This window comes from Ptiloglossa arizonensis, chromosome 1 (genome assembly GCF_051014685.1).
Source record: "Ptiloglossa arizonensis isolate GNS036 chromosome 1, iyPtiAriz1_principal, whole genome shotgun sequence".
Taxonomy (NCBI): domain Eukaryota; kingdom Metazoa; phylum Arthropoda; class Insecta; order Hymenoptera; family Colletidae; genus Ptiloglossa; species Ptiloglossa arizonensis.
Window position 1 is genome coordinate 13,628,261 of NC_135048.1, and position 23,843 is coordinate 13,652,103.

General features: G+C 43.3%; 1 protein-coding gene across 5 annotated transcripts in view; it reads right to left on the reverse strand.

The window, feature by feature from the left end:
• Nucleotides 1-23,843, reverse strand: part of LOC143145623 (venom dipeptidyl peptidase 4) — a 290,218-nt gene that overhangs the window by 104,737 nt on the left and 161,638 nt on the right. For all 5 annotated transcript variants that reach the window (XM_076309552.1, XM_076309472.1, XM_076309383.1 and 2 more), the window contains one exon: nt 12,219-12,418. In XM_076309552.1, coding sequence (XP_076165667.1) covers nt 12,219-12,418 — 200 coding nt within the window. The remainder of the gene's footprint in view (nt 1-12,218; nt 12,419-23,843) is intronic.

Below are 23,843 nucleotides of genomic sequence, written 5' to 3' on the forward strand. Positions count from 1 at the left end.
GGCGTTTCTCGAGACCCGCGGTGAAGCGATTCGATGAATTGCTGCGAGCGGTTCGTCCCCGAACGTGAGTTATGTATTTCGAGCGGTTGAATCGCGGCTGATAGATATCTTTCCGAGCGGAGTGTACTTTCACGTGTGGCTGGTGACAGAAGACGAGAGAGGTGGGGAGTTGGGAAGGGTAGACGGTGGGAACCCGATCAGAAATCGGAATCCCGTGGAAAGGAGGTTCCATTAGCGAGAACGGATTTGGAGAAAAGGATTTCTCTGAATCCTCGTCGTTCTATTAATGTCACATCCATCGCCGTCGGGGACGGCAGGAGAGAAGAGAAAGGGAAAATAGAACGTTGAAAGCACGGATTTTCGTCTTACGTAGCTTGTATCGATGCCATGAAAACTCTCCTCCCAATTATAGCGGTAAGGAACGATACGGTGAGGTTTTGTCGTTTTTCACGAGGTACGTTTCGTAATTAGAGAAGCTCGATGATCGAGCGTGCGCACAGGATCGAACTTCTGGTTCCATGACCGAATGGTACGTAATTGGGTACAGTACGGTGACTGATGTCCTGTTTGCCCGAACACGCCGCTCCGACCTCTTACTCGAATGATGAACTACTTGGAAGCATGCGACCAGGAACGGAGTCCGGGAACGACTTGTTTAATCGAGATTAGAATCGGCACGGTGCAACGGGACGTTCACAGTGTCTCACTTTTATTCGACGCTACGCGAGCGTCGAATCCCCGGATCCGTCCCGGATCGGTCTCCGGATTAATCTCCAACGGAACTTTCACGGTTCGAGCGTGTCCTCGGCGAGAGTCTTCCGCCGATCCTGGATAACGTCGCTCGTGAGAATACCTAAATCGACGCTGTTGTTCCTGGCTCGCTTCGTGCGCGAACCAAGGCACGACACGGTCCCTCGAGAGCCTCGTATTTAAACCGTGTCGTCGGCAACTGGCCCTAACCGTAAAACCTGAAAAGAAACGGGCCACTAAATCCCGGGTAAACGACTATGTCACGCGTGCAGATGCTCACCGTGAACCTCGCCGAGTTGCGCGCTGGCAATAATTGCCACGTCAGCTTGCGTCCACGGGCGCTCCGAACGGCCGAGAAATTATTCAAAATGCCCGCGCATTTCGCGCTCGCCTACGTAGCGAGCACAGAAGACCTGAGAAGGGGGATGGATAGTGGTATTGGTGGTAGTGGGTTATTACATTGAACGCGATTCGCGAAATACGATTCTCTGGTTCGCGTAAATAGATACCTGTATATTTCCTTCTTTCATATTTCTCCTACCGGGCGACGATCATTTTTCATTTGTTGCTTATCGGGATATCCGGAGGCCGAGCAAATATTCTACCAATCGCTTCCGGCCAATTGCGGTACACCGCATCAAACCGATAAAACTGATTCGATTATAGCAGATGCAAGCTGACGCTTTATCGATTACCGGGCTAACACCTAGCAACCGGTTGCTGGTTATTTAACGGAAAATGTTAATGTTCTGGTTTCCCGGTTTCGAAACTAGGAAATTACCGGCCGGTTCGCGATAAGATTACGTACTTGGTGATGGAGGGGAGGGGGGTTTGAAGAGTTCCGCATCACGATAACGCGTTGCTTTTTCAGAGGGGTGCAACTCGGGTGAAGAGTTCCGCATCACGATAACGCGTTGCTTTTAGACGGGTGCATCTCGGGTCTGACAATGGACGACGAGGAGAAGTCGTCAGGATATATTGCGATAACAATATGGAGATGAGCGCTAATACGTCGAGTATACTGGTAATTTAAGCGACGTTGCAGACGAAACGTTTCGGTTCACGGTGGTTGACAAGGCAGGGGAGAGAAGCGAAAGGGGTGTATCTCGTTCATTGCTTTTGTTCGCGGTTCTTCGGTGTGGATAATTAGTAACGAGGATTCTTGTGACTATCGTCGGTGTTGTGTGTTTGTATCGGGATGGAACTTGTGTTTCGTCGGCTACGAAAAGATTAGAGTGCTGAATAGTTCGATAGTTCCCTGTGTTCGAAGAAAGATACGCTTTTCCACGTGTGCACTTGTTGATGTACGGTGGACATCTCTTGTTTCAGAGATACGACTAATTAGGAATTAGAAAGATACGCTTTCCCACTTGTGTACTTGTCGATGTATGGTGGACATGTCTTGTTTCAGAGATACGACTAATCAGGGATTAGAAGGACGTAGAAGAAGTCAACTTTGGTTGACTTTGTTGAACATCAGAATCGATTGAGTTCTTTTCAGTATTGATAATCCTTGAATATCGTTTATCGTTGATATCGTAATTTTGATCAAAATAGAAGTTAGACTGATACCTGGGGTGTCTATAGATATCAATCTTTCGTTCCAAAGTACCTGATATGTACCTAATTCAAGAGTACCGAGTAATTGTGCACTTATCCATCTTTGGTGAACAACTCTAGCCTTGATAATACGTCTGATTAGAAATTAGAAAGACCTTTTTGAACGTTAGAACCGATTGAATCTTCTTCAGCATTGATGGTTCTTGAATATTGTTTAGCGTCGCTATTATAAATTTTTATCAAGGTAGAACTGTTGTTTCATCACTTAGGTAAAAACTAGAACCTGGTGCTTCGACAGATACCTATCTTTTATTCCAAAGTACCTTGCTGTATACCTCATTCAAGTATACCAAATAGTTTGGCACTTTAGTCCACATCTCTATGTTGAAAAAAAATACGTTTTCACACTTGTTTACTTGTCAATCCTTAGTAAATAAGTCTAGTCCTAGAAATACAACTAATTAGGAATTAGAAACTAAAAGATAGACTTTGTTGAACATCAGAGTAGATTCACTTTTTTTTTAATACTAATAATCTTTGAATATCGTTTACCATTGTTATTATAATTATCAAATAGAACTGTCGTTTCATCACTTAGGTAAAGACCACAACTTGGTGTCTCAACGAACACTAATCTTTTGCCCTCAATTACCTGCTATACTTAAGAGTACTAAGAGTATTAAGATCAGGAATTAAAAAAATTTATAAAAAGGATTTTATCTATAGGAAGTTCTCTCCAGGATTAACAATACTTGAATATGGTTTACCACATCGTTATTGTAAACTTTTATCAAACCAGTACCGTTATTCCATTACCTACATAAAGACCACAACTTGGTGTCTCAATAAACACTAATCTTCCGTTCTAAATTACCTCCTATATTTAAGAGTACTGGTCGATGCTTGATAAACAGACCTGGTCCTAGTGATACAACTAATCAAGACTTAGAAAGATTTATAAACAGAACTTTATCGACCGTTAGAACCGATGAAGGTTCAACAGTGCTGGAATATCGTTTACCACGTCGCTATTGTAAACTTTTATCAAACCAGTCCCGTTGTTCCATTACCTAGATAAAGACCAAAACCCGATGTCTCCCGAGACACAAGCCTTCCGATCCCAAAGTACCCTGCCTTACTACCCACGATGCAAGAGACTCCCTGGCAATCCTCGAGTTCGTGCGCTCTTTCGATCGGGCAAAAACAAAATGCTTTCGCGCACGAACAAATCACGTCCGTAGAAAATAACAGTTGAGGAACGGAGAATCGATGGTAACCACCCCGCTACCCACCCAGCCTTGGGAATACGATAATAAGAGAGGAGGAAGCTTCGGGACGGTTGACGACGTTACACGTTAGCAAACATGGTTCCCCCAGTCTCTGGATATTCGCGTGACTCCGGGAACGAATTTCCGCGCGGTGCGCGAATAAAAGTAGATATTCCGAGCGCATTATACGACCGACCGGTCGAACGTTGTCAAGAAGGAAGATATATCGAGTCGTGGAGTGGATCGCGATACCTCTCTTCCGTTTCGACGAAGAAAAACAAAAGGACGGGATCGAAGTTCCAACGACGAAACGTGGAATCGTGCTATCGCGTTTCCCGTGTACTTCGACCGGGTACAGAAATTGCGTTGACGTTCGTGATACTTCGCCCACTTGACAACTTCACGATGAAACTCTACCCGTTATCGTACCGCGCGACCGGCTGTAATTTATTGCCAAAATTTGCGAGAACGTCGTTTCAAAGATGCTGCGCGACAGAGAACAGACGGGACAGACGATCGTTTCTTAGCGCGAAATCGGATTGTTCCACCGCTGGAGCATCGCTTATTCGTAAAACGGAAACGTCTTTCGTTCTCGATGTTCCAACGTCTGTTCGCGAACTGGTAAACCCGGCCACCACCAGACAGAGACGTTCCTCCGTGTCTCGGTTTGATCGCGACCGATATTTTCCGTATGCTGGAACGAAACCGTCGTTCCCGAGGCTTTCCCGTGGTACTACTTAAACCATCGGACTCACATCCGCATCTGCTACCTCTGATTAATTACAATACATGGTCGAAGAGGTGGGGGCTCGGATAACCGAGACAGCTCGAAATTCGCAAGAAATAAACGCGCGCGGCACCTGTAGGCACCCAGACCGGAAGAATGTTCGCGCAGTTTGCATTTGAAAACAGACTTGTCGCGCCGGAATTCCCCGTAACACATTCCGCGCGGTACTAGCTCGCGATCACCACGAACTCCCTCGGCCTTTACCGCGTGTGATTAATTAAAGGTGGACGACGAAAAATATCCGCGAGTGGCAAGAAACGTGAGCGAAATAGTCATTGTCCTTACTTGCCGCTATTCGAGACGCGTCGTTAATAACCGGGCCTCTGGATTCGAAAGTGGCAATGCCACGGTTGTTTAATTTTTGTTAAAGGTGGTAATACGGCCGCGTACGGTGAAAATTTCACCTACCGTTCCGCGTAATATCTCCATTGAGCACCGAAACGGGAGTAAATTCAGGGAAATTACGAAATTCTCGTAACTTCAGCTGCGTGTGTTCCGTTAATAAACTTAATTTAACAGTCTCCCGGTACTCCGGTAATTAACCAGGTTTTATCTTTGTGCAGCTGTTGGCCGGACATTTTGATATTCCGCGTCTTTTCCATTGGTCGTTTCACGGAGAGATACAATCGAGAGTCGTCCTTTATCGCGATGGCGGATCACGGGCCAGCCCGATCAACGCTTTGATGCACCGATGGTACTTTACCGGCTTTGTATTTTAACGTGGAACAGAGTTCTTAGAGCAGTCGTCTCTGAACTGTTACACAGAGATCAGATATTTAATATCTGGGTAGTCGGTAACCGAGAACCGCAACTTCCAAGTCGCGTAATTCCGTGCTCTGTATTAGTCGTTGCTCACAGAAGCTTCTCGACAATATAATCGCAACAAGGGAACACGCAGGTCATTTCACTTCGCTCGAATTTTGTCCCTGTTACTCCGCCGACCACAATCATTCTCAAGCTTCCTAATGCCGCTAATGAAATACCGTTAACCCTCGTCAAAACTGGTGACACTCACGTTCCTTGTATACGCCGTGTTAGATAAATCCGGTTCGTACAAATTTAATACCGGCCGGGATTAAAGGGATGCGTGGACGCAGCCGTGGGATCTCCAAGCTAATGCCTTGATGCATACGTTACGTTAGTACGTAAACAAAGTGACAAATATTAATAGCGCCCCGTGGCAAATGTTTAATCAGCATCGGTATTTCCCCGTAATACTTTGGGAATACCGTTTCCGGGCTTTGACGTCCCCGTATTTAGAAAGGGTGGCCCTTTTTTTTTCGCCCCGTTCTCTCCTCCAATCCCCATCGTGGTTTAAAACGCGAACTCATAAAAAGAGGAAATCGGCGGACTTGAAAGGATTTGAAAAGAGAACCGGATGGATTTTTCAAAACAGCGCTGAAAAAGCTGAAGAGAGATCTTACACAAATTCCAATGTAGATGGGAAAGAGCCTCGGAAGGATTCCAAATGGAGACCTAAAAGGGGAGGTCCGAATACGAGAGAAACTTAAAGGGAGTTCTAAAGGATATTCTAAGCAGGCCTAAAAGGAGTCTCGAAAGAAGCTCAAAGGAGCTGAGAGGATGCCCAAAGTAAGTACAGAACTAGCCTAAATCTAGCCTAAGACTAGCCTGGAACTAGTCTAAAACGAACCTAAATCTAGCCTAAAACTAACCTAAAACTAGTCTAAAATTAACCTAAAACTAGTCTAAAACAAATCTAAATCTAGCCTAGAACTAGTATAAAACAAACCTAAATCTAGCCTAAAACTAGTCTAAAACGAACTTAAATCTAGCCTAAAACTAGTATAAAACGAACCTAAAACTAGTCTAAGACGAACCTAAAACTAGTCTAAGACGAACCTAAATTTAGCCTACAACTAGTATAAAACAAACCTAAATCTAGCCTGAAACTAGCTTAAAACTAGTATAAAACAAATCTAAATCTAGCCTAAAAGTAACCTAAAACTAATCTAAAACAAACCTAAACCTAACCTACAACTAGCCTAAAACTAGTCTAAGAGCCGAAGCTAACCTAAAACTGATCCAAAAACACCGGTGTAATTCATTCTACCCTTCTCAGGTCTAATGAAAATTATACCTACGATTCTAACGGAGATTACCAGATCCGTATCTCACCACGATCGCGTTTAACGCAAACCTCGTCGAAAAGGGTGTTCGACCGATCCTCGGCTCACAATTAATCCCCGACAAGGTTTTTTTTTTTCCACCGAGCACCTTCTTTGCCCGGTAAAAACCGATATCCTTCGCCGGTAAACATTTGTCCTCGCGTGTCGCCGATATTTGCGCTGTCGCTCCGCTGTACACGTGCGGCGAACAGACGGCCATTTTTTAGCGTCGCACGGATCGCGTCCGACCGAAAACAATATTTTAGTCACTTTGCATATGCATTACTCGCGATGAATCCCGTCCGGTCGTTGGCAGATTGAGTTTATAGAGGCGGACGCTCTAAAACAGATACATACGTTTCACGGAAGGTGGAAATCGATGGGTGCGGGGCCGAGTAGGGGGTAGGGGGAGGGGGCAGTCGGGCGGGCACCGGGACGCCCGCGGCGTGTGTAAATCAGCCTTTATCCTAAATTCTTGCCGACGAAATCCTTGGAGCCGCGCTACGGGGAAACTGGATAAAGTATGTCGTCAGCAGGAAAGTCCTCCGGCTGACGGGGAACAAAATACAGGCTGTTGAAAAGTTCCTGGCACGCCTCTCGTCGACGCTTTGACACTTTATCGACGTCCCCCGTCGGAGCGCGTCGCAATCCTCCCCGTATAAAAATCATTCGAGCACCAAGCCGCGTAGAGAACCTCCTCGAACGTTGCTGCTCAACGGGGAATGTTTCGCGCGACCCGCGCCTCTGACGGTGCAACTGACTGCGACAATCACAGTGCCACTTCGTCTGACGCGATGATGACGAATGGTGGGGATTCCTTGCGAGAATTCGCATACCCGAGACCGAGGCGTGGAACACGTGGTACCCAATTGCTGGGATTGGCACGTCGAACGGTACGCGAGCAACACGAAGGAATCCCGGCCGTCAACCGATCAAAACGTTTACTTGCGAGCTCAGAGTGACGTCTGAGTTGCACCTAATGCGTTCGTTGGGGAATCCAATCAACGAGTCGCTACGTCGAACGGGACACGAGCAACAAGGAATCTTCGATGTCCTGTTTGAGCGTATACTTATGAACCAGAAGCGGCATTTGAGATGAATCGTGTTCGTCTATTGAGTAATCCAATTGCCAGGATTTCAATGTCGAGCAAGACACGCGCAACACGTAATCTAGAGTGTCCCGTTCGAACTTCTAATCTTGGAATGACTCATTGTAAGTTGAGTCTACTAGGTTCGTCTGTTGAATTCTACGCAAAGTCCAGACTTTGTTCTTATTTTGTTCTTTTTTTGTTCTTATTCTGATGAGGATCTCTGTTGCACATTAGTGTCTCTTCTTCTCAGAATACTAGTATACCCTACTTACTGTTCAAATGTCTACCTATGAGCCTAGATTGATTAAGTTGATAGTACTAGATTCGTTCATTCAACTCAGCAGGACGTTCAGGCTTTGTTGCATATTTTCCAGCTATTCTTATCTCTGTTGCACATTAGTGTTTCTTCTTCTCATAACACTAGTATACCCTACTTACTGTTCAAATGTCTACCTATGAGCCTAGATTGATTAAGTTGATACTACTAGGTTCGTTCGTTCAACTCAGCAGGACGTTCAGGCTTCGTTGCATATTTCCCAGCTATTCTTATCCCGACGAGGATCCGCGTCCTGTTGTACGGACAAGTTTCCGTTTCTTAGGAGACCGTACACCCGAAGATTGTCCCAGTTCGAAAGCAAACAAGCGAGTACCGTCCCCTACTATTTCGATCTTGAGAATCGAACAATCCCCCGACGAGATTGATCGTAATCCGGAGGCAATGCTCAACAATCGGCATGCACTTAATACAAAACGAGGTTTGCCCGAGTCCATCCAACGTCTGATCGAATTCCAGGCCGGAGACGGTCGGAGCGTAGAAGCCGTCCAAAAGGAGTCCTGGATTGGAGGCAACATTAATACCGAAGCGCGTTTAAATATTTACAGAGCCGAGGAGACTCCATTGAACGGGCGACGACGAATCAGGCCAGCCCCAGAAAGGGGTGAAAAAGTCTCTTCTAGCTTCTTTCTCCGCGGCTGGCTGCTCTGATGAATTTTTATGCTTCATCCGCGTTAGCTCGTCGTCGGCGCGGCCGCGCGATTTAGCGAAACACGAGGCGAAGGACGACACGGGAGAAAGAGAGAGAGAGAGAGAAAGAGACACACACACATACACAGACAGAGAGAGAGAGAGACACGGCTGATGAAGGCTCAGGAATATGCAAACGCGTGCAACGTCCCCCGGAGCATCAGCTGTGTGAATTACGGCCGCGGCACATATTATTGTTCCCAGTTCCGGGGCGAAAACTCATCCGGCACACGTACAAAGCGCGCCGACGTGTCGCTAAAGGGCCGACGAAAAAATATTGCGCCGTGTACTCGACTCGTCAGAGGGATCGCGTTAGCCCGACCGCGATAACCCCGATTCGAACAGGGATTTCTTTCCCCCCTGTGCACGCTGCCCTGTTAATTGCTTCCGAAGTCGATGCGTCGAGAGCTGTCCCCGCCGACCAGACGATGATTAGATTCGGAAGAGTAAGAGTGTCCGGACCTGGCCGAGATACCGCTACGGGGACAATTCTCCCAGGGACAAACAAATATTGGAAACTGCCCCCGACGAGTAGTCCAGCCTGGCTACTTCGGGGTGATCAACGAACTCACTGTTGAGTAGAACTAATTGGATCCTGACCGCTCCGACGTCCATCCGCTCGTAGACTGCTGACGCATAATTACCGTAGGACATTGTCCCTGACACACGTCCGAGTAAACGGATGCACATGTTTGACTTTAGCAATTACGGATCCAGCTCTTCCGGTACGACGACGATGACAAATGTAGGAATGAGGTGTTCTTAGGAGAAGGTAGACCGTTCGGTTGAACACGGAAGACTTGGGTGTCCTTCTTGAACGTCAGCCAAACATTGGGTACAGTCTCTGAGATGATTTAACGAGCAACTTCCAACTGATCAACGAACTTACCCTTGAGTACAACTACGTGGATTCTGATCTCTTTAACGCTTATCTGTTTGTCGACCATAAGATACAATTATCAGAGGATTTCGTAGGGGATACACGTCCGAGGGAATGAATACAATTGTTTGACTTTGGTAATTATGGAGTCTGATCTTCCGGTGCGATAATGATGACAAATGTAGGAATGAGGCGTTCTTAGGAGAACGTAGACTGCTCTGTTAAACGTGGAAGACTTAGGCTAAGTTCAAATGTACCCGTAGCTTAATCTTGCTCTCACGAATATTTTGAAGGAAGATTCCTTTATTTTATTATAAATTTCTTTTATTATAATTTCTTAAAAATTAAGAAAAGTGTGATAATCAACGAAATAGTTACGGAATACAAAAGTTTATTTGAGTTCGAAAAGACTCAGGTGTGTTAAACATGAAGCCTGGCTACTTCGGTATGATCGACCAACGAACCGTTGAATAGAACTAATTAGACCTTGATCTCTCCGATGCTCAACTACTTGTAGACTGCTGACACATAATTACCATGGAACTTCGTATCTGACACACGTCCGAACAAACGGAAGCACCTGTTTGACTTTGGCAATCACGGAGCTTGCTCTTCCGGTGGAATGACAGTGACAAATCTAGGGATTGCACGTCGATCGGAGAACGTAGAGTGCTGTGTTCTCCGTGGAAGACTCAGGTGTTCTGTTTAAACGTCAGTTAAAAATTGATATCTAGCTCTGACGGTTAATCGAGCCTGGCCACTTCTGACTGCTCGAGTAGAATTAATTGGATGCTCATCCAATTGTAGACTGCTGACGTATAATTACTACAGGACATCGCGACTGTTTGACTTTGGTAATCGCATAGCCTGATTTTCCAGTAGGATGACAAATGTTGGGATCGCACGTTCTTCGGAGAATGTTGACAGAAACTTAGACGTCCTGTTTAAATGTTTACTTACGAGTCTAGGTCAACATTCGAGTGAAATTTAGCGCGTTTGTCTATTAAACTCTGCCAAACGTCCAGATTACATTGGTAGTCCGCTAGCTTTTCCATATTCCGATGTCACCTAATTGGACCCTCGTCTCCGTAACGATCCCTCAACGACTGTTAACCGACATCTGATCGATCACGGATTGCCAATGCCTAATTACCAGTGGCGGCTCATAGCTGTCACGCGTCTGAGTAAACACTGCCTACTCATGCCTGAATGTATCACGCTGATTGACTAATGAACCGACTGTTGAGTAGAACTGATTGGATCCTGATCTGGTCGATACCTCCGCGATTGCGTTAGCGGCTGTTAACCGATGCCTGAACGAACAGAGGTCTGCTAGAACGTAATTACCAGCGGAGTTGTCAGCCGACGAATTCGTGATGAAATGCTAACTGCGGGAGCCAGTAACAGCTTCCTAACTGAACACCGACTACGTGAATTGTGTTCAATGGTGGCAATTAATCCTATCAATTTGTAGCCTCATCATCGAGAACCATCCTAGCGGAATCCTTCCACTTTTGATAACGTTGGACGGCAAGGTCAACCCGGAACGGAAACACGATCATGACACGGTATATCCGATGCAAATTGTCCCCCGTAACAATCCAGGGATCTCCTGCGCGCCTTTAATCTCTCTCGGTGTACAAAAAAAGAGAAAAAAAAAATAAAATAACACAGCGGAAGGGATCAAAAATATGTTTACCGTAATACCCGTAATCGCGTTTGACGCGGGGTCAAAACCGGGCCGGAAAAAACGCGTCCCGGTGAAACGGCCAATTAAAAATTTCGAGGAGCCGCGGCCCCGTTAAAAATAATTACGCGGCAAATTGAACGCTCGTTGCGCGCGAAACTGCTAGCTCGCGGTTCGGAAACCGCGCCCACGCCCTTTCATTTGACTCGTTCGAACAACCTTCCACTAGCTACCCCTCCGCCGTCCTATACAACCCCCCACCCCTCCCCCTCGCTTTGCTCCTCGCCTGTTGTTACACGCGGTCCAGTTTATTTTGAAGTATGCGCTTCATGGCGAGCGTGCACAACTAGCTCGTCGCGATAACGCCGCTTCCGCTTCGAACAACGTGAATTCAACCGTGTGATGCTTGTTTATTCCAGAAGAACTGGTAGACAGCGGTTCCGCTGTTATTACTGAAACCGCGGAGTTTAATGCGCCCTGGATTCGCGTAACTGTGTCGGTCGCTGATGTAAGACACCGGCACTCCACGGGGGAATACCCGACGCGCGAAACAATTAAGGGGATATCGTGTACCATGGGATCCAGACACCGGGGGATGCAGAGGGAGGCCCGAACTTTCCGATGCTAACTTTTAAAAACCCCCCGGTATCCGGTAACACGGGGAAAACAACGACCAGGTGATCCTCCGGTTACCCAGGGACCGGTACACTTATCGATAATTTAAGAATCCTCGTGGCTTCGGGTGTTGCCAACTATAAGATCCACGCATCTGACAACCCCGGACACACCTTTCTCGTCGTGAATAATAAATCTCACGAAAGTCGTCACGTCCTCCTGGTGTATAGTTCTCGACGATCCGTGACATTGTGCAAACATACTTGACATCCCGCCGCGAGGAACAGGATTAAAACGGGTACCGGTTCTTCAACCAAATTGTCCCGCTAAACGCGTTACACGAAGTGGCAGCTAAGACGATTAGACGCTCATAGAGTGGCTCATGAATAATAAAATGGATTCCGCGACGATTTTCAGCAAAGAAGCTTACCTTCGTACACCCAGTCTGGCACTCCATTATAAATGGTCCCGAACACCCCGGTGTCCGTGATTTGATAGTCGACAGCCTTATCCGCTCTCGGTCTGTAATAAATGTTGTTCTGGTGCACGTAGACCAGTGCGTTCCCACGTGGCGCCCAGGTTGCCAACTGCAGGGAAATCGAGTCGTTCGCTGTCAATGACGTTTCCGTCCTGGAAAAGAAAAACGGGTTTAAATATTTTTCGACCACGTTTTCAATGATTCGAAAATAAAAATGTCGAGTTAAACGGTCGGATTAAAGTTTTTTTTCTTTTGTCTGTGACCTGGAAAAGATATCTCGGGGAATTTTAGCATAACTTCTTTATTAAAACTTAAATGTGGTTTTAGGTTATGTTTGGAATTTTTCGGATTAAGTTCGAGTTCGATTTCATTTCATACCGATTGAGTTTGTATATACTCGGCTTGGTCCGAGTCGAGTTCAAATTTTACCCGATTACGTTCTTAATTAGATTTAGATCGAGCCGTGTTTAATCATTTTTAGAGTACATTTTTCAAGATTCGTGTGGTAGAGATAAAAATGTTAAATTAAACGAGCAGAGTAAAGTTTCTACTTCGTTTCTCATCTGAAAGAGATATCTCGGGGAATTTTAGTTTAACTTTGCTATTAATCGTTCTCGTGAAACTTTAATCATGATTTTAGGTTATGTTTGGAATTTGTTCGGATTAAATTTAAATTCGATTTGATTTGATTTCGTTTGAGTTTATATATTTGGCTTGGTCCGAGTCGAGTTTAAATTTCACTCGATTAGATCTTTAATTAGATTCGGTTTAAGCCTATGGTTCACGCGTCGAAAGAGTTCGTCTAGTGATTAACCGATCGTGTAGAAACGCTCTTATCGCCTTTGATCTTTTTGCTATGGCGGTTCTCTCTGCTAGAACATCTCTGCCGAACAAAGCGTTGCGTCAAAAGTTGCTTTCGCAATGATTTTTGAAGAAAGACTTTTTCTTCGAAGCAAGATATTTAATTTCTTAATAAACTTAGTTAAATTAAATATCGAAAAACTACAAGTGCAGAATAGATGGGAAGACCTAAAAGAAATAATGGAAAACATTGAAGTATTCCCAACGAAAAACAATCTCTCCTTACATTTTACCCTACAAGCTATGCGTAGTATAAAAACTATGCGTAATAATTTGCACAGAATCTCCTCAACATTGTCAATAATAATAATATCTTCTTTTATTTACATATCATCCGTATCCTATAAGTGTCCAATTAAACGTTTCTTTCCCAACGGTTCAAATACGTTTCTCAGTGTCTAAAACACTTGAACAACAACAAAAGCAAAACAATTCCAATAATTTATTGGGTTGTTCGGAAAGTCATTTTTTTTTTTTTGATGAAAATAAAACACAATATTTTTAGAGTGTATAAACATTTTATTAAATTACATATTCTCCATTTTGGAAAACGAAATGACTTTCCGAACAACCAAATAGAATTCCCAAACTCTTCCCCGCTTTGCTGTACTCGTAAATAGGTTCCCGTTCGTCCCGCGTTTTTTTTTGGCGAAAATGGAACACGATATTTTCAGAGTGTATAAACATTTTATTAAATTACATATTCTCCATTTTGGAAAACGAAACGACTTTCCGAACAACCCGATACGTTACACGATAAAAATCTATAAAACGTATTATAAATTCAATCCATTAAATCGTGTAAAAGAGGAACCGTTTGTCGAGTATCGTTCGAAAGTTCAATTAGTTTCTAATCGTTTCGAAGTCTCGCCGCGAGAAAAATTTCTCCACGAACCCTCGGTTGTAGATAACCGAGTGGTCCCGATCTCCGAACGAGGTGGACCGAGTGCCAGCGTGCTTCACGCTTTGTTACCCGTCGTCGATTCGAGGGAACGTGAACAACGCGACCGATTCCTGGCGCCTTCTACGTCGCGCAATATTAGTAAAACGCGTCGCGGCGCGACCGGAGAACGAGAGAAACGACGTGGTGTGGGTGGAGACCGAAACGAGACGAGAAAAGAAGAAACGTTTGTCGGGTATCGTTCGGAATTCTGTAACCTCCGGCCCGATAAAACGCCGAGATATAAATGGACGAGGGTACCGGTTCGTGCAGTAACAAGTAGCTATTCGATCCATTCTATCAGAATTGCTCGAAGGAACTGCCGCTGCCACGATACGAACAAAGCCAAACGCGCGTAAACCAAGGCCGCAAGCGTGCTCTCGATGCCACGATTACCACGAATGCATATATGCTTTCGCCAGGATACGGAGGATCCTTATTTTAGGAGCAGTAAAAGCAGCTCGGACGTAAACCAAAGCACTATGTCCGTCGAGATTGCCGTTACAGGAAACGATCCCCACGGAGGGGACCTGGGGGGGATTTCTTCTTTCCGATCTCCGGGCTCCGCGGTTGATTAATATTTATTTCGATCGGAGAAATCGATAGCCGGCTCCTCGCGGTTGTGGCTCTTGTTCTATCCCCCTTTTTCTTTTTCTTTTTTCCTTTTTTCTACTCCCCACTCCCATCCGTGGCTTTGCTTGTCTAATTGAATGAGAGACGTTCGCGTCGCTTTTGTCCGCTCGGTACGGTACAAACATTTCGCGAGAAAAATGTAGATGGATTCAATTTCGTTTTACAACGCAAGAACATTTTACGAGATGTTGTTAAGGGATTCGTTTGAACTCTAGAGGTTTTCGTCGCGCGCGATCTTCGATCCGGGTATGAAAAATTCCGTCCACAGGTCGGGCCACGACCCGGGTGATTACCGATGCGGAAATAGATAATTGCTCGAGACAGAGCTCGCACAAAGACCGAAGACAATTTTTTCAACGTTTAGAGTCCGTCGGACGGTTAATTAACATCGCAAAAGAGCACGACGGGTAATTTTTCGTGTCCGCTATTGTTAACCGTTGCAATTGAATTTGATCCAAACCCTTTTATATTTATGAGAGTCGTAAAGGTATCGTTGGAATTTGCTAATGGCTTCTAAAAGCGACTATACCTACACGTTGGGGAAGGGGTGGGGCGGGGTGGGGTGGCGATAGCGAGTTACACAGGTCCGGTTGAAAGTGTATCCAGTTGGCACGGCTGAACAGCTAAGTAATAAAGAACGTTGTGTGCGTTACATTATTTCCCTTTTAGAATTGAATCCGCCATGCCAAGCAGATATACGCATGTAGCGTTGTTAAATTCCCTCGAAACTAAATGGCGGCTTAAGGAATTTACGAGAGGCGCTTAGAAACTTAAAGAACAACGCTTGAGATTCTTTCCATCGTTTCGTAGGAAATAGTCAACCGTTTACCGCCATCGAAATAATGCTCGGGGTATTTTTAACGTTAAGTTTCACGACCGTGCCGAGATAAATCATTAAAATGTAGCGTCACGCTTTGTATTCGGAATTAAATTACATTCATACCAGATCTGGGCGTGGTTATGTATATGAGGTAGATTGGGTACGTTGAGCGGTTAGATATTAGGCTATTATTTAAATGAATGTTAGGGAGTCGGGTTGGAGATATTTCTGGGTCAAGGTGGACGTTTAAGTGTCATATTATCGATGCAAAGTCCGTGTTATCGTTGTTGGTGGTATTACGGGTCTGGGTTAGCAACGTTGTTATCCGTGTCCCTCTACTAGCTCTGTAGCTGCTTTATCAAAAATTACGCGATTTATTATTAAAACGGTTCCAGAAAGGGAGTCGATGCTTTCACCGAACTATATTTTCCCTCGCTTTCCAGACCCGCAAAAACACTCCCGAAGTCTTTTCAAAGTTAAAGCAACGAAAATATCTCCAGGTGACCAATACTCTACAGACTGGGTAAGTCGGTAATCCTCGATACTCCGTAAACACTGAGAAAGCGAAGGAAGAAGTTTTGTAACACTTTCCTGACGAAAGTAATGTTTATTAAAGTAGAAACAGGAGCCCCGATACGGCTCTGCCAATTCGAATATCTTCGTTATTTCGAGCAATATGCGAAAAAGTTTTGCGACAGTTTGCAAGGTTTAAAGAAATACACAACGTGGTAAAAATTGTGTTTTTACAGGTGGTTATTTCTTTAAATGGAACGATTAATATTGATGCTCGATTTTAATAATGTAGCAAGTTCCGAGTGTAAAACTTCTAAGATACCATTGCCCTGAAAATGATCGTTTTTTATTTTCAAAATCGAGCACAGAAGATTGATTATTTCGTTTAAAGAAACAAATTTGACCTCTGTACACGTGTCCATACTTCAGGGAGCGAATCTATGCGATAAAATGAGTAAAAAATGACCTATAAACGAATATCTCATATAGCTTAGTTTTCGAGTTACGGATGATTGAAAAAAATTTTCAAAATATCGTCCTTCAACATTTTTATTTCGGGTCAGTTTAAAAACTATAGTGTATTCCACTGAGGCCAATAATGTACTGTGCAGAGCTGAAAAGTTGACCTCTGGAAGAAATTGAAAATCGTATCCAGTCAAACATTTTAATTGACTTTCGAAGGTCTGCAACTAACAATAATTACTGCCCAGATCTCTCTATAACATGAAACTACGTTCCTCCTACATGATAATTCGATTTCAAAAATTCGAATTTCTTTTCGAATATTTTTATCGATCGTCTATAACAGAAAAATTAAGTTACACAGGACATTTGTTACTCAACTTACTGAGTAGATTTATCCCCGGAAGTGGGAACGTGTATTTTTGAACCACCCTGTATATTTCGACATTCGACACTTCGTGATTCGTTCCAGATTTTCGTGGAGAACAATCGGTGTACTAATCCTCGAGAACCGTTGTTTCGAGTTTTCGCGGGATCGATACCCGATCGAGATCCAAGATCGCTAAATAACGTCGATCACCGGCGATGATCAAATAACAATCAGCTCGGTCACGTAGCGTCGAACGTGAAGGAAAAATAATTTTCTAACGATCTCGGTGCACCGTCTGCGCCGGAATTTCTCGTAACGAGCCTTAACCTGTATCAACAGAAAAGGAAAAAGTCTCTGTAAAAAGGGGGATCACGGGAAGAGGAAACGTTGGGGGGATAAAAGGAGCGGTGAGTATCGCGCGACCGAGGGATTTTATAGAATTTATAAAATGTACCACGCCAGCCACGTCGGGGGGTAAAATCGATGGAAAGTTCCGCGACTCCGGCTGTCGTGATGCCAGAGGTCCTCCGGCCAGCTCCTCCACTCAAAGGGAACTTCTTCGTGAAAACCCATAAATAAAGACGCGGGTATTCATGTAGCGTACAAACCGGGTTTATGGTCGAGACTCCTCCGTTTCGCTACAAAGTGCACCGGCACACGTTCGACTGGCTGGATCGTCCCGTATCGATCCCCGATTCCAGCTGCGAGGAGACTCTAAAACGGCGCGATTTATTCCCCCATAATTGATAAGACGACACGCGTCGTAAGCAGAACAGTCGCGTGATACGTAACGCCGCTTGGAAGACATCTAAACGACCGATCTGAACCCGCCAACGAATCACTCCGTGCCTAATGCACGTGTATCAGGGGAGGGGGGACGAATCTCAGAACGGAGTATCGAATTACACCGTATTTCGTCGAATTACACATCGAGACGTTGTATTTTCCTGGTGCTGCGTCGTGTTCACGGTGTCAAATTTCATGCTCGGGTATCCGGTTACCTAACCCCAGACCTAACGAGCGCGCTGAACGCGCGAACGAATCACTTGGTGCCTAATGTTCGTGTATCGCGGCGAATCTCTGGTTCAGGGTATCGAATTACACCGTATTTCGTCGAATTACACGCCGAGATGTCGTATTTACCTGGTGCGGTTTCGAAGTCACGGTGTCAAATTTCATGTTAGGGTATCCGGTTACCTAACCCCAGACCTAACGAGCGCGATGAACGCGCGAACGAATCACTTGGTGCCTGTTGGAATACAACGACATTGAACCATGCAGTACTTGAGAAGTCAAGGAATGGTGGATGAGCTCGATACCAGCTTTCCTATTGTTTCCGTTGGTGTGCCGACGTGATCGTTACAATCTGTTCAGTTGTTCATAACCATACTCCACTGCATGACATTTATCTAAAAATAAACGTCCTATTTACATTTTCTCTTGTGCTAAACAATTCCATAATTCCACAGTGCCTAATGTTCGTGTGTCGCGGCGAATCTCGGGTTCAGGATATCGAATTACACCGTATTTCGTCGAATTACACTGTATTTCATCGAAATACACGCCAAGACGTCGTATTTTCCCGGTGCGGCTTCGAAGTCACGGTGTCAAATTTCATGCGCTGGGTATCAGGTTACACGCCGCGGTGTCAAATTCCATAGTGTGGTGTCGAATTACACGCCACTGTGTTTCACGGTGCGGTGATGAGTCTCACGGTGCGCTATCGAATTTCATGGTGCGGTATTAAATTCCACGGTATTGGATGTTGACTGGAACGGTAGCGGTTCCGCGAGTTATGTCGCAGCACGAACAGGTCCACCGTGGGACGAATCAGAGTCAATCTACTAATTCCCAGCACCTTGTACGACCTGAGATTTCGTTGATTGTTGAACTCGGGATGAACGAGTGTCTTCGTTCGATTTTGTATCGGTATTCTTGTTTAACCATTTCCATTATTAGCGCGCGTGTAGGTGCAATTTTGACCATTAACACTAGAGCGTATATATATATTATATATATATATATATATATATATATATATATATATATATATATATATATATATATATATTATGAATAGCAATAGATAAGAACAGGAAGTGTTAAATTGTATGTTTACTTAATTTTTTGTTTCTTATTTAGGGATTTTTTCTGATTTTTCGCTAAAATACACGGACCACATACGACGATTATATTTTATAATGAAAGAAGAGGGCAAGAAATATATTGATATGTACATTCGAGCTACTTTTTTTATTCTTATACTTAAAAAATCGCTAAAATAGTAAACTCGTGACACTTTTTGAAATATTTCTATTTAGATTTGATGTAAGAAGAAAGAAAGGTTGCGACGTATTTTTCATTCTTGCGTACGACGCGAATGGGTTAACCTTAGAGATTCAACGGCCGGGTCATTTTAGACCCAGTCGAGGTATACACTACCAACACTGTTCGTCGTCACGTCGGGTACGAAATACCTCATTTTTAATTGTTTATGCGTTAATAGCACTTACGAGAAAGGAGTGAATGAGTTTGTATCTACTTAATAGCACTTACGAGAAAGGAATGAATGAGTTTGTATCTACTTGATAGCACTTACGAGAAAGGAATGAATAAGTTTGTATTTACTTAATAGCACCTACGAGAAAGGAATGAACGAGTTTGTATCTACTTAATAGGACTTACGAGAAAGGAATGAATCAGTTTGTATCTACCAGTACGGGTCACTCTTGACCCGAACACCGCGCTCCGAGACATCGTCCTAGGGAGCAGATTTGACGGGCCACTTTTAACCCTATTTCGGGAGCAAAGAGGCTCGGAGTTTCTGGGTCGTCCAATTCACTCTGAGACCGTCGCCGCCGCCGCCGCCGCCGCGGAGTCTAGACCTCGTTTAGAGGAACCGTTCCTTTTTAAGAAAAGAACCAGCGTCGGAGTTCGAGCTGCCCCGCCATCAACTTGCCTAACTATTGAAACAAGGGATCTCCCCAGCCGCGCGGCGAATAAGAAGATGATGTCTCTCTTGATGGGAGGACTGGGTAGGACCGCCACCGTTTGCCTCCGGAATCTCTTCCTTTGCGAGCAGCTAAATTCTCCGACGGATTCATTTTTTACGCGGAGATAACAGAATTAATGTCAGCCAAGATTTTAATCCCAAAGTGCCCCGCCCGGTACAGGGTCTCGTGCATTATCTAACCGCTGCAGCGCCATTCCTCGGTGACGGCGGTCTATCCAGGAATTCAACAATACACCGAACGATCCCGAAACGAAATTCGAAAAAGAACGAACGAACGACCGACCGATCGGCTCTCGCGGAATAAAAATTAATAGAATTTCGTGCGCGAGCGAGGACCATCGGTCGTAATCAAATTCGTTTAAATGACTTGATCCGTACGGTGAAAAGTGAGGGTTGAAACGTAGCAGGGGTCAGCGGGCAGCAGGGTGGTGGAGAGAAGAGGGTTGATTGAACAAACAGAGCGGCCAGAAACGGGCGAATTCTTTTCCGCGAGGGCGATTCTAATGGAATTTTTTAGTCGAGCTTGAAAAGCTCACGAAGCGCCCGGATCCCGGTGGATATTCATCCGGCGAGAAACAAACGACTCGATGGATTCCGTTAATCGCGAATGACAAATAATCGCTGCGGTTCGACGCCGCGCGAGCAACGGGGTTTCATTGATTCAATTTGCAGCTACGTTAAACCGTGTAGCATCCTCGGTACTTTCTATGTTTGTTATTGTTACTGGTTATTATTTGGGACTTATTAACCGCCGCTTTATGAAGTTTCCACGATCGTGTACGCGTCAACCGGGCGGGAACTTGCTCGCGCGACAATACTCTCCGTCTATTATTTTGATAGTTGACAGGAACGGAGCAACAAGATTAATCGAAGCGGCGCATAACGGAGAAATTGCCGCTGATAATGTTTAAATAATAATACCAAGTGTTGTTCGACCCGTGTGATATTAAACAGAAATTAACGGCGGTGTTTCTCCGAGATGAGAATATTATTATAATACTAATAACAGTCCGTTAACGGTTCTGAGTATACACGTACAAGGAAACAAGTATGTAAAAACAAATGTATAAAAACAAATATATAAATACAAAATACAGAGAGAGTTAGTGTTCGACTTAATTCCGTAATGCAGCCAACAAAGGGCTTCCAAAGGATGATATCTTTTTGTGAAAGAAAATAATTCTTGTCACGGTCAGTTTCGCGCATATTTTTCAATGCGCATAGTCCATTAATATAATTACTCGAACAGAAAAATACTCGATAAGAAACAAGATGGAAAAGATCGTCAGAACGATTTCATTAGCGTGTAAAATTTAAACGGAACTAATGTAACAGGACAATCAATGATAGATAGTATAGTAAGTATTAATAATGAGTATTATTTAGAAATTTATGCACTTGCGCTAAATAGACGACGATCCTTTGTTAGAGAGTGTAAAATACCAAGTTCATGGTGTATATTGCCATAATTTGGACACGCCATAGGTTACTCGAGTTTAATAAAATATACTCCGAGACTTATGGTAACAGCATATACGTAAGGTAAAGTTGGGAAGGACTCCAAATTTACCAATTATGTTCAAAATGTAGCAAAGCAAGGCTTTCGAAATTTTGGATTAAGGATGCAATTAAATAATAACTTAGTATTCTATTTTATCGATAAATTAAGCTTTATTAATATTCCGAAAGATTGATTTTCAGATTAACTGCGAATGCCTGTTCGTCATGGTAACAAACATTTATTTTGTTTAATAAACATCACGTATCCGTAGAATAGAATCTTCTAAAAGATTCCAAAAAGATATTCTATATATACACATGCATATACTTATACATACATTCATATATACATATATATACTCACATGTATGTATACGGCTACCAGGAATGATTTTTATTGCATCATTTTTAGATAATATTAAAAATTCAATGCGTGTAGTAAGCTTTGCGTTTTACAACTTTTAAGATCCGTAATGTGCCAAAAGATAAAACCAAGAGATTTAGCAACTATATTTTTCACACGGTAAATATGATCCGTAAAGGATAAAGAGGACAAGGAAATTATACCCATGTCGCAGATTTTATCACAACTAGTTACGATAAGGACATGTATATGTATAGAATAAAAAAAAAACATACAATCTTTTTTTACACGTAAACCTAACAATACGATACTTGGAGATATTAAAGCATATTCGTCAACTCAAATCGTAGATACGATCTAGGTCATTCTGAACACGCATGGCATTCTCAAAGCAATCGATCCTGAATGGTCTTACGTCGTCAGTGTAGAGCAAGAATATACAGTACTGAATAGGATCAGATATGTCATTAGTAAATAGGATAAATAAAAGAGAACCAGAAATTGAAAAAAAGAACAACGATTATAGTATACTTCACAACAAACAATCTATTGGAGAATTAACCAGAGAACAATTGAATAACCTTGCTAACCTTCCACGAAAAATTCAGAGTTTGCAGTTTACAAGTCAGCGATGATTAATTGTCCACTCGGTGCCCACAATCCATTTCGTACGGGGGAAATCGCACCTGGGTCCAAACGGATCCGTAATTACACCGTGCTTGCACAAATTTTTGGAATAAAAGTCTATTATTTTATCGTAGCTTTCTTAATTTCCAAGGAAAGTTGTACTAACAGTGTGCATAATTGAGCAAGAGATAGAGCAGAGTTTTTAATGCTATCTACGAGCCAAGTCTCGGTAAAAATAATAATGTCGTTAAAAATGGTAACACACGAAGCAGCTTGGTGCAACGTGGTTAGTTTCGTTTCAAGAGATTTCCAAGAGTGGACTATAAGACGAAGAATTACTTTTTTGATCTTGCACGAGAGATGTCAACTGTTCTGGAGTACCATTAATGAACCTGATAGCTTTGTTGGTGACGTCTTTGTACACTAAAGCTTTTAATTCCGCCCGAAGGTCCAGAAAGTGCTTACGTTGCATCCGAATACGATCTTCGTGCAAAAAGAGACTTCCTTTGTAGTTCTTTTTTTTTATTTCATAAAATAGAAAGCACATCTTCATGACGAGATAAAAAATTACACGAGTCTTTGATTCTCTTGATCACAATCTGGTAGCTTCGATTTGAGTGAAATAAAATGGACGAATGTTTGTATATTTTATTTACACTATAGGCAGAAATTACGATTATCTAACAATTTCAGCAGAGTTTTTAATACTGTTTGTTCTTGTTGCTATTTGTATCTACTTTTTCAAAATTGTCCACGACGATATCTGATGATCATTTTTCCGTATCGTGGATCACGAAAATGATGTTTCGTTTGTTTAAAATTGACAGTGAATTTATTCCCAATAACGACCATACGATTTGAAATTTAGAAAATGGCAAGTTCGATGCGTTCTAAGTCAGCATTGTATCGTTGTCGAAATTTCATTCGAATTTTAAACGAATTTCACCGTTTCGCTCGCGAGCACCACCGCACGCGGTTTATATTCCATTTATGTTTCATTTCGAGGCTTCCGGGATTAACACCGATTGTGCGAAACAGTCGAAAACATTTTAGGTTTCTGTAAGGTAAATACAATTGACTGGCTTCGGAAAATTCGGCTTTGAATATTCACGTGAGCGACAAGTGGCGTATTTGTCGATAGAATGTAAAATTAATTCTAATTAATTATCGTTGATTATCAAATTTCCGAAACACACAAATATCGCGGAACGGAAATTAATTACACGGTCGGTGGAAAATCTTCGTGACGGAAGTTTTCGAAAATTAGTTCCGTATTTTATTTTCGAATAATTTCCGAAAGAAACGAAAGACATTTGTCACCGTTATTAATAAAAGTTAGTTCCACATTTTAATTTTCAATCATCTCTGAAAGAAATAAACGATCTTTGTCACCGGTGTTTCCAAAAGTTAGTTTCATATTTTACTTTTAAATCATTTCTGAAAGAAATGAAAGACCTTTGTCACCGGTATTAAC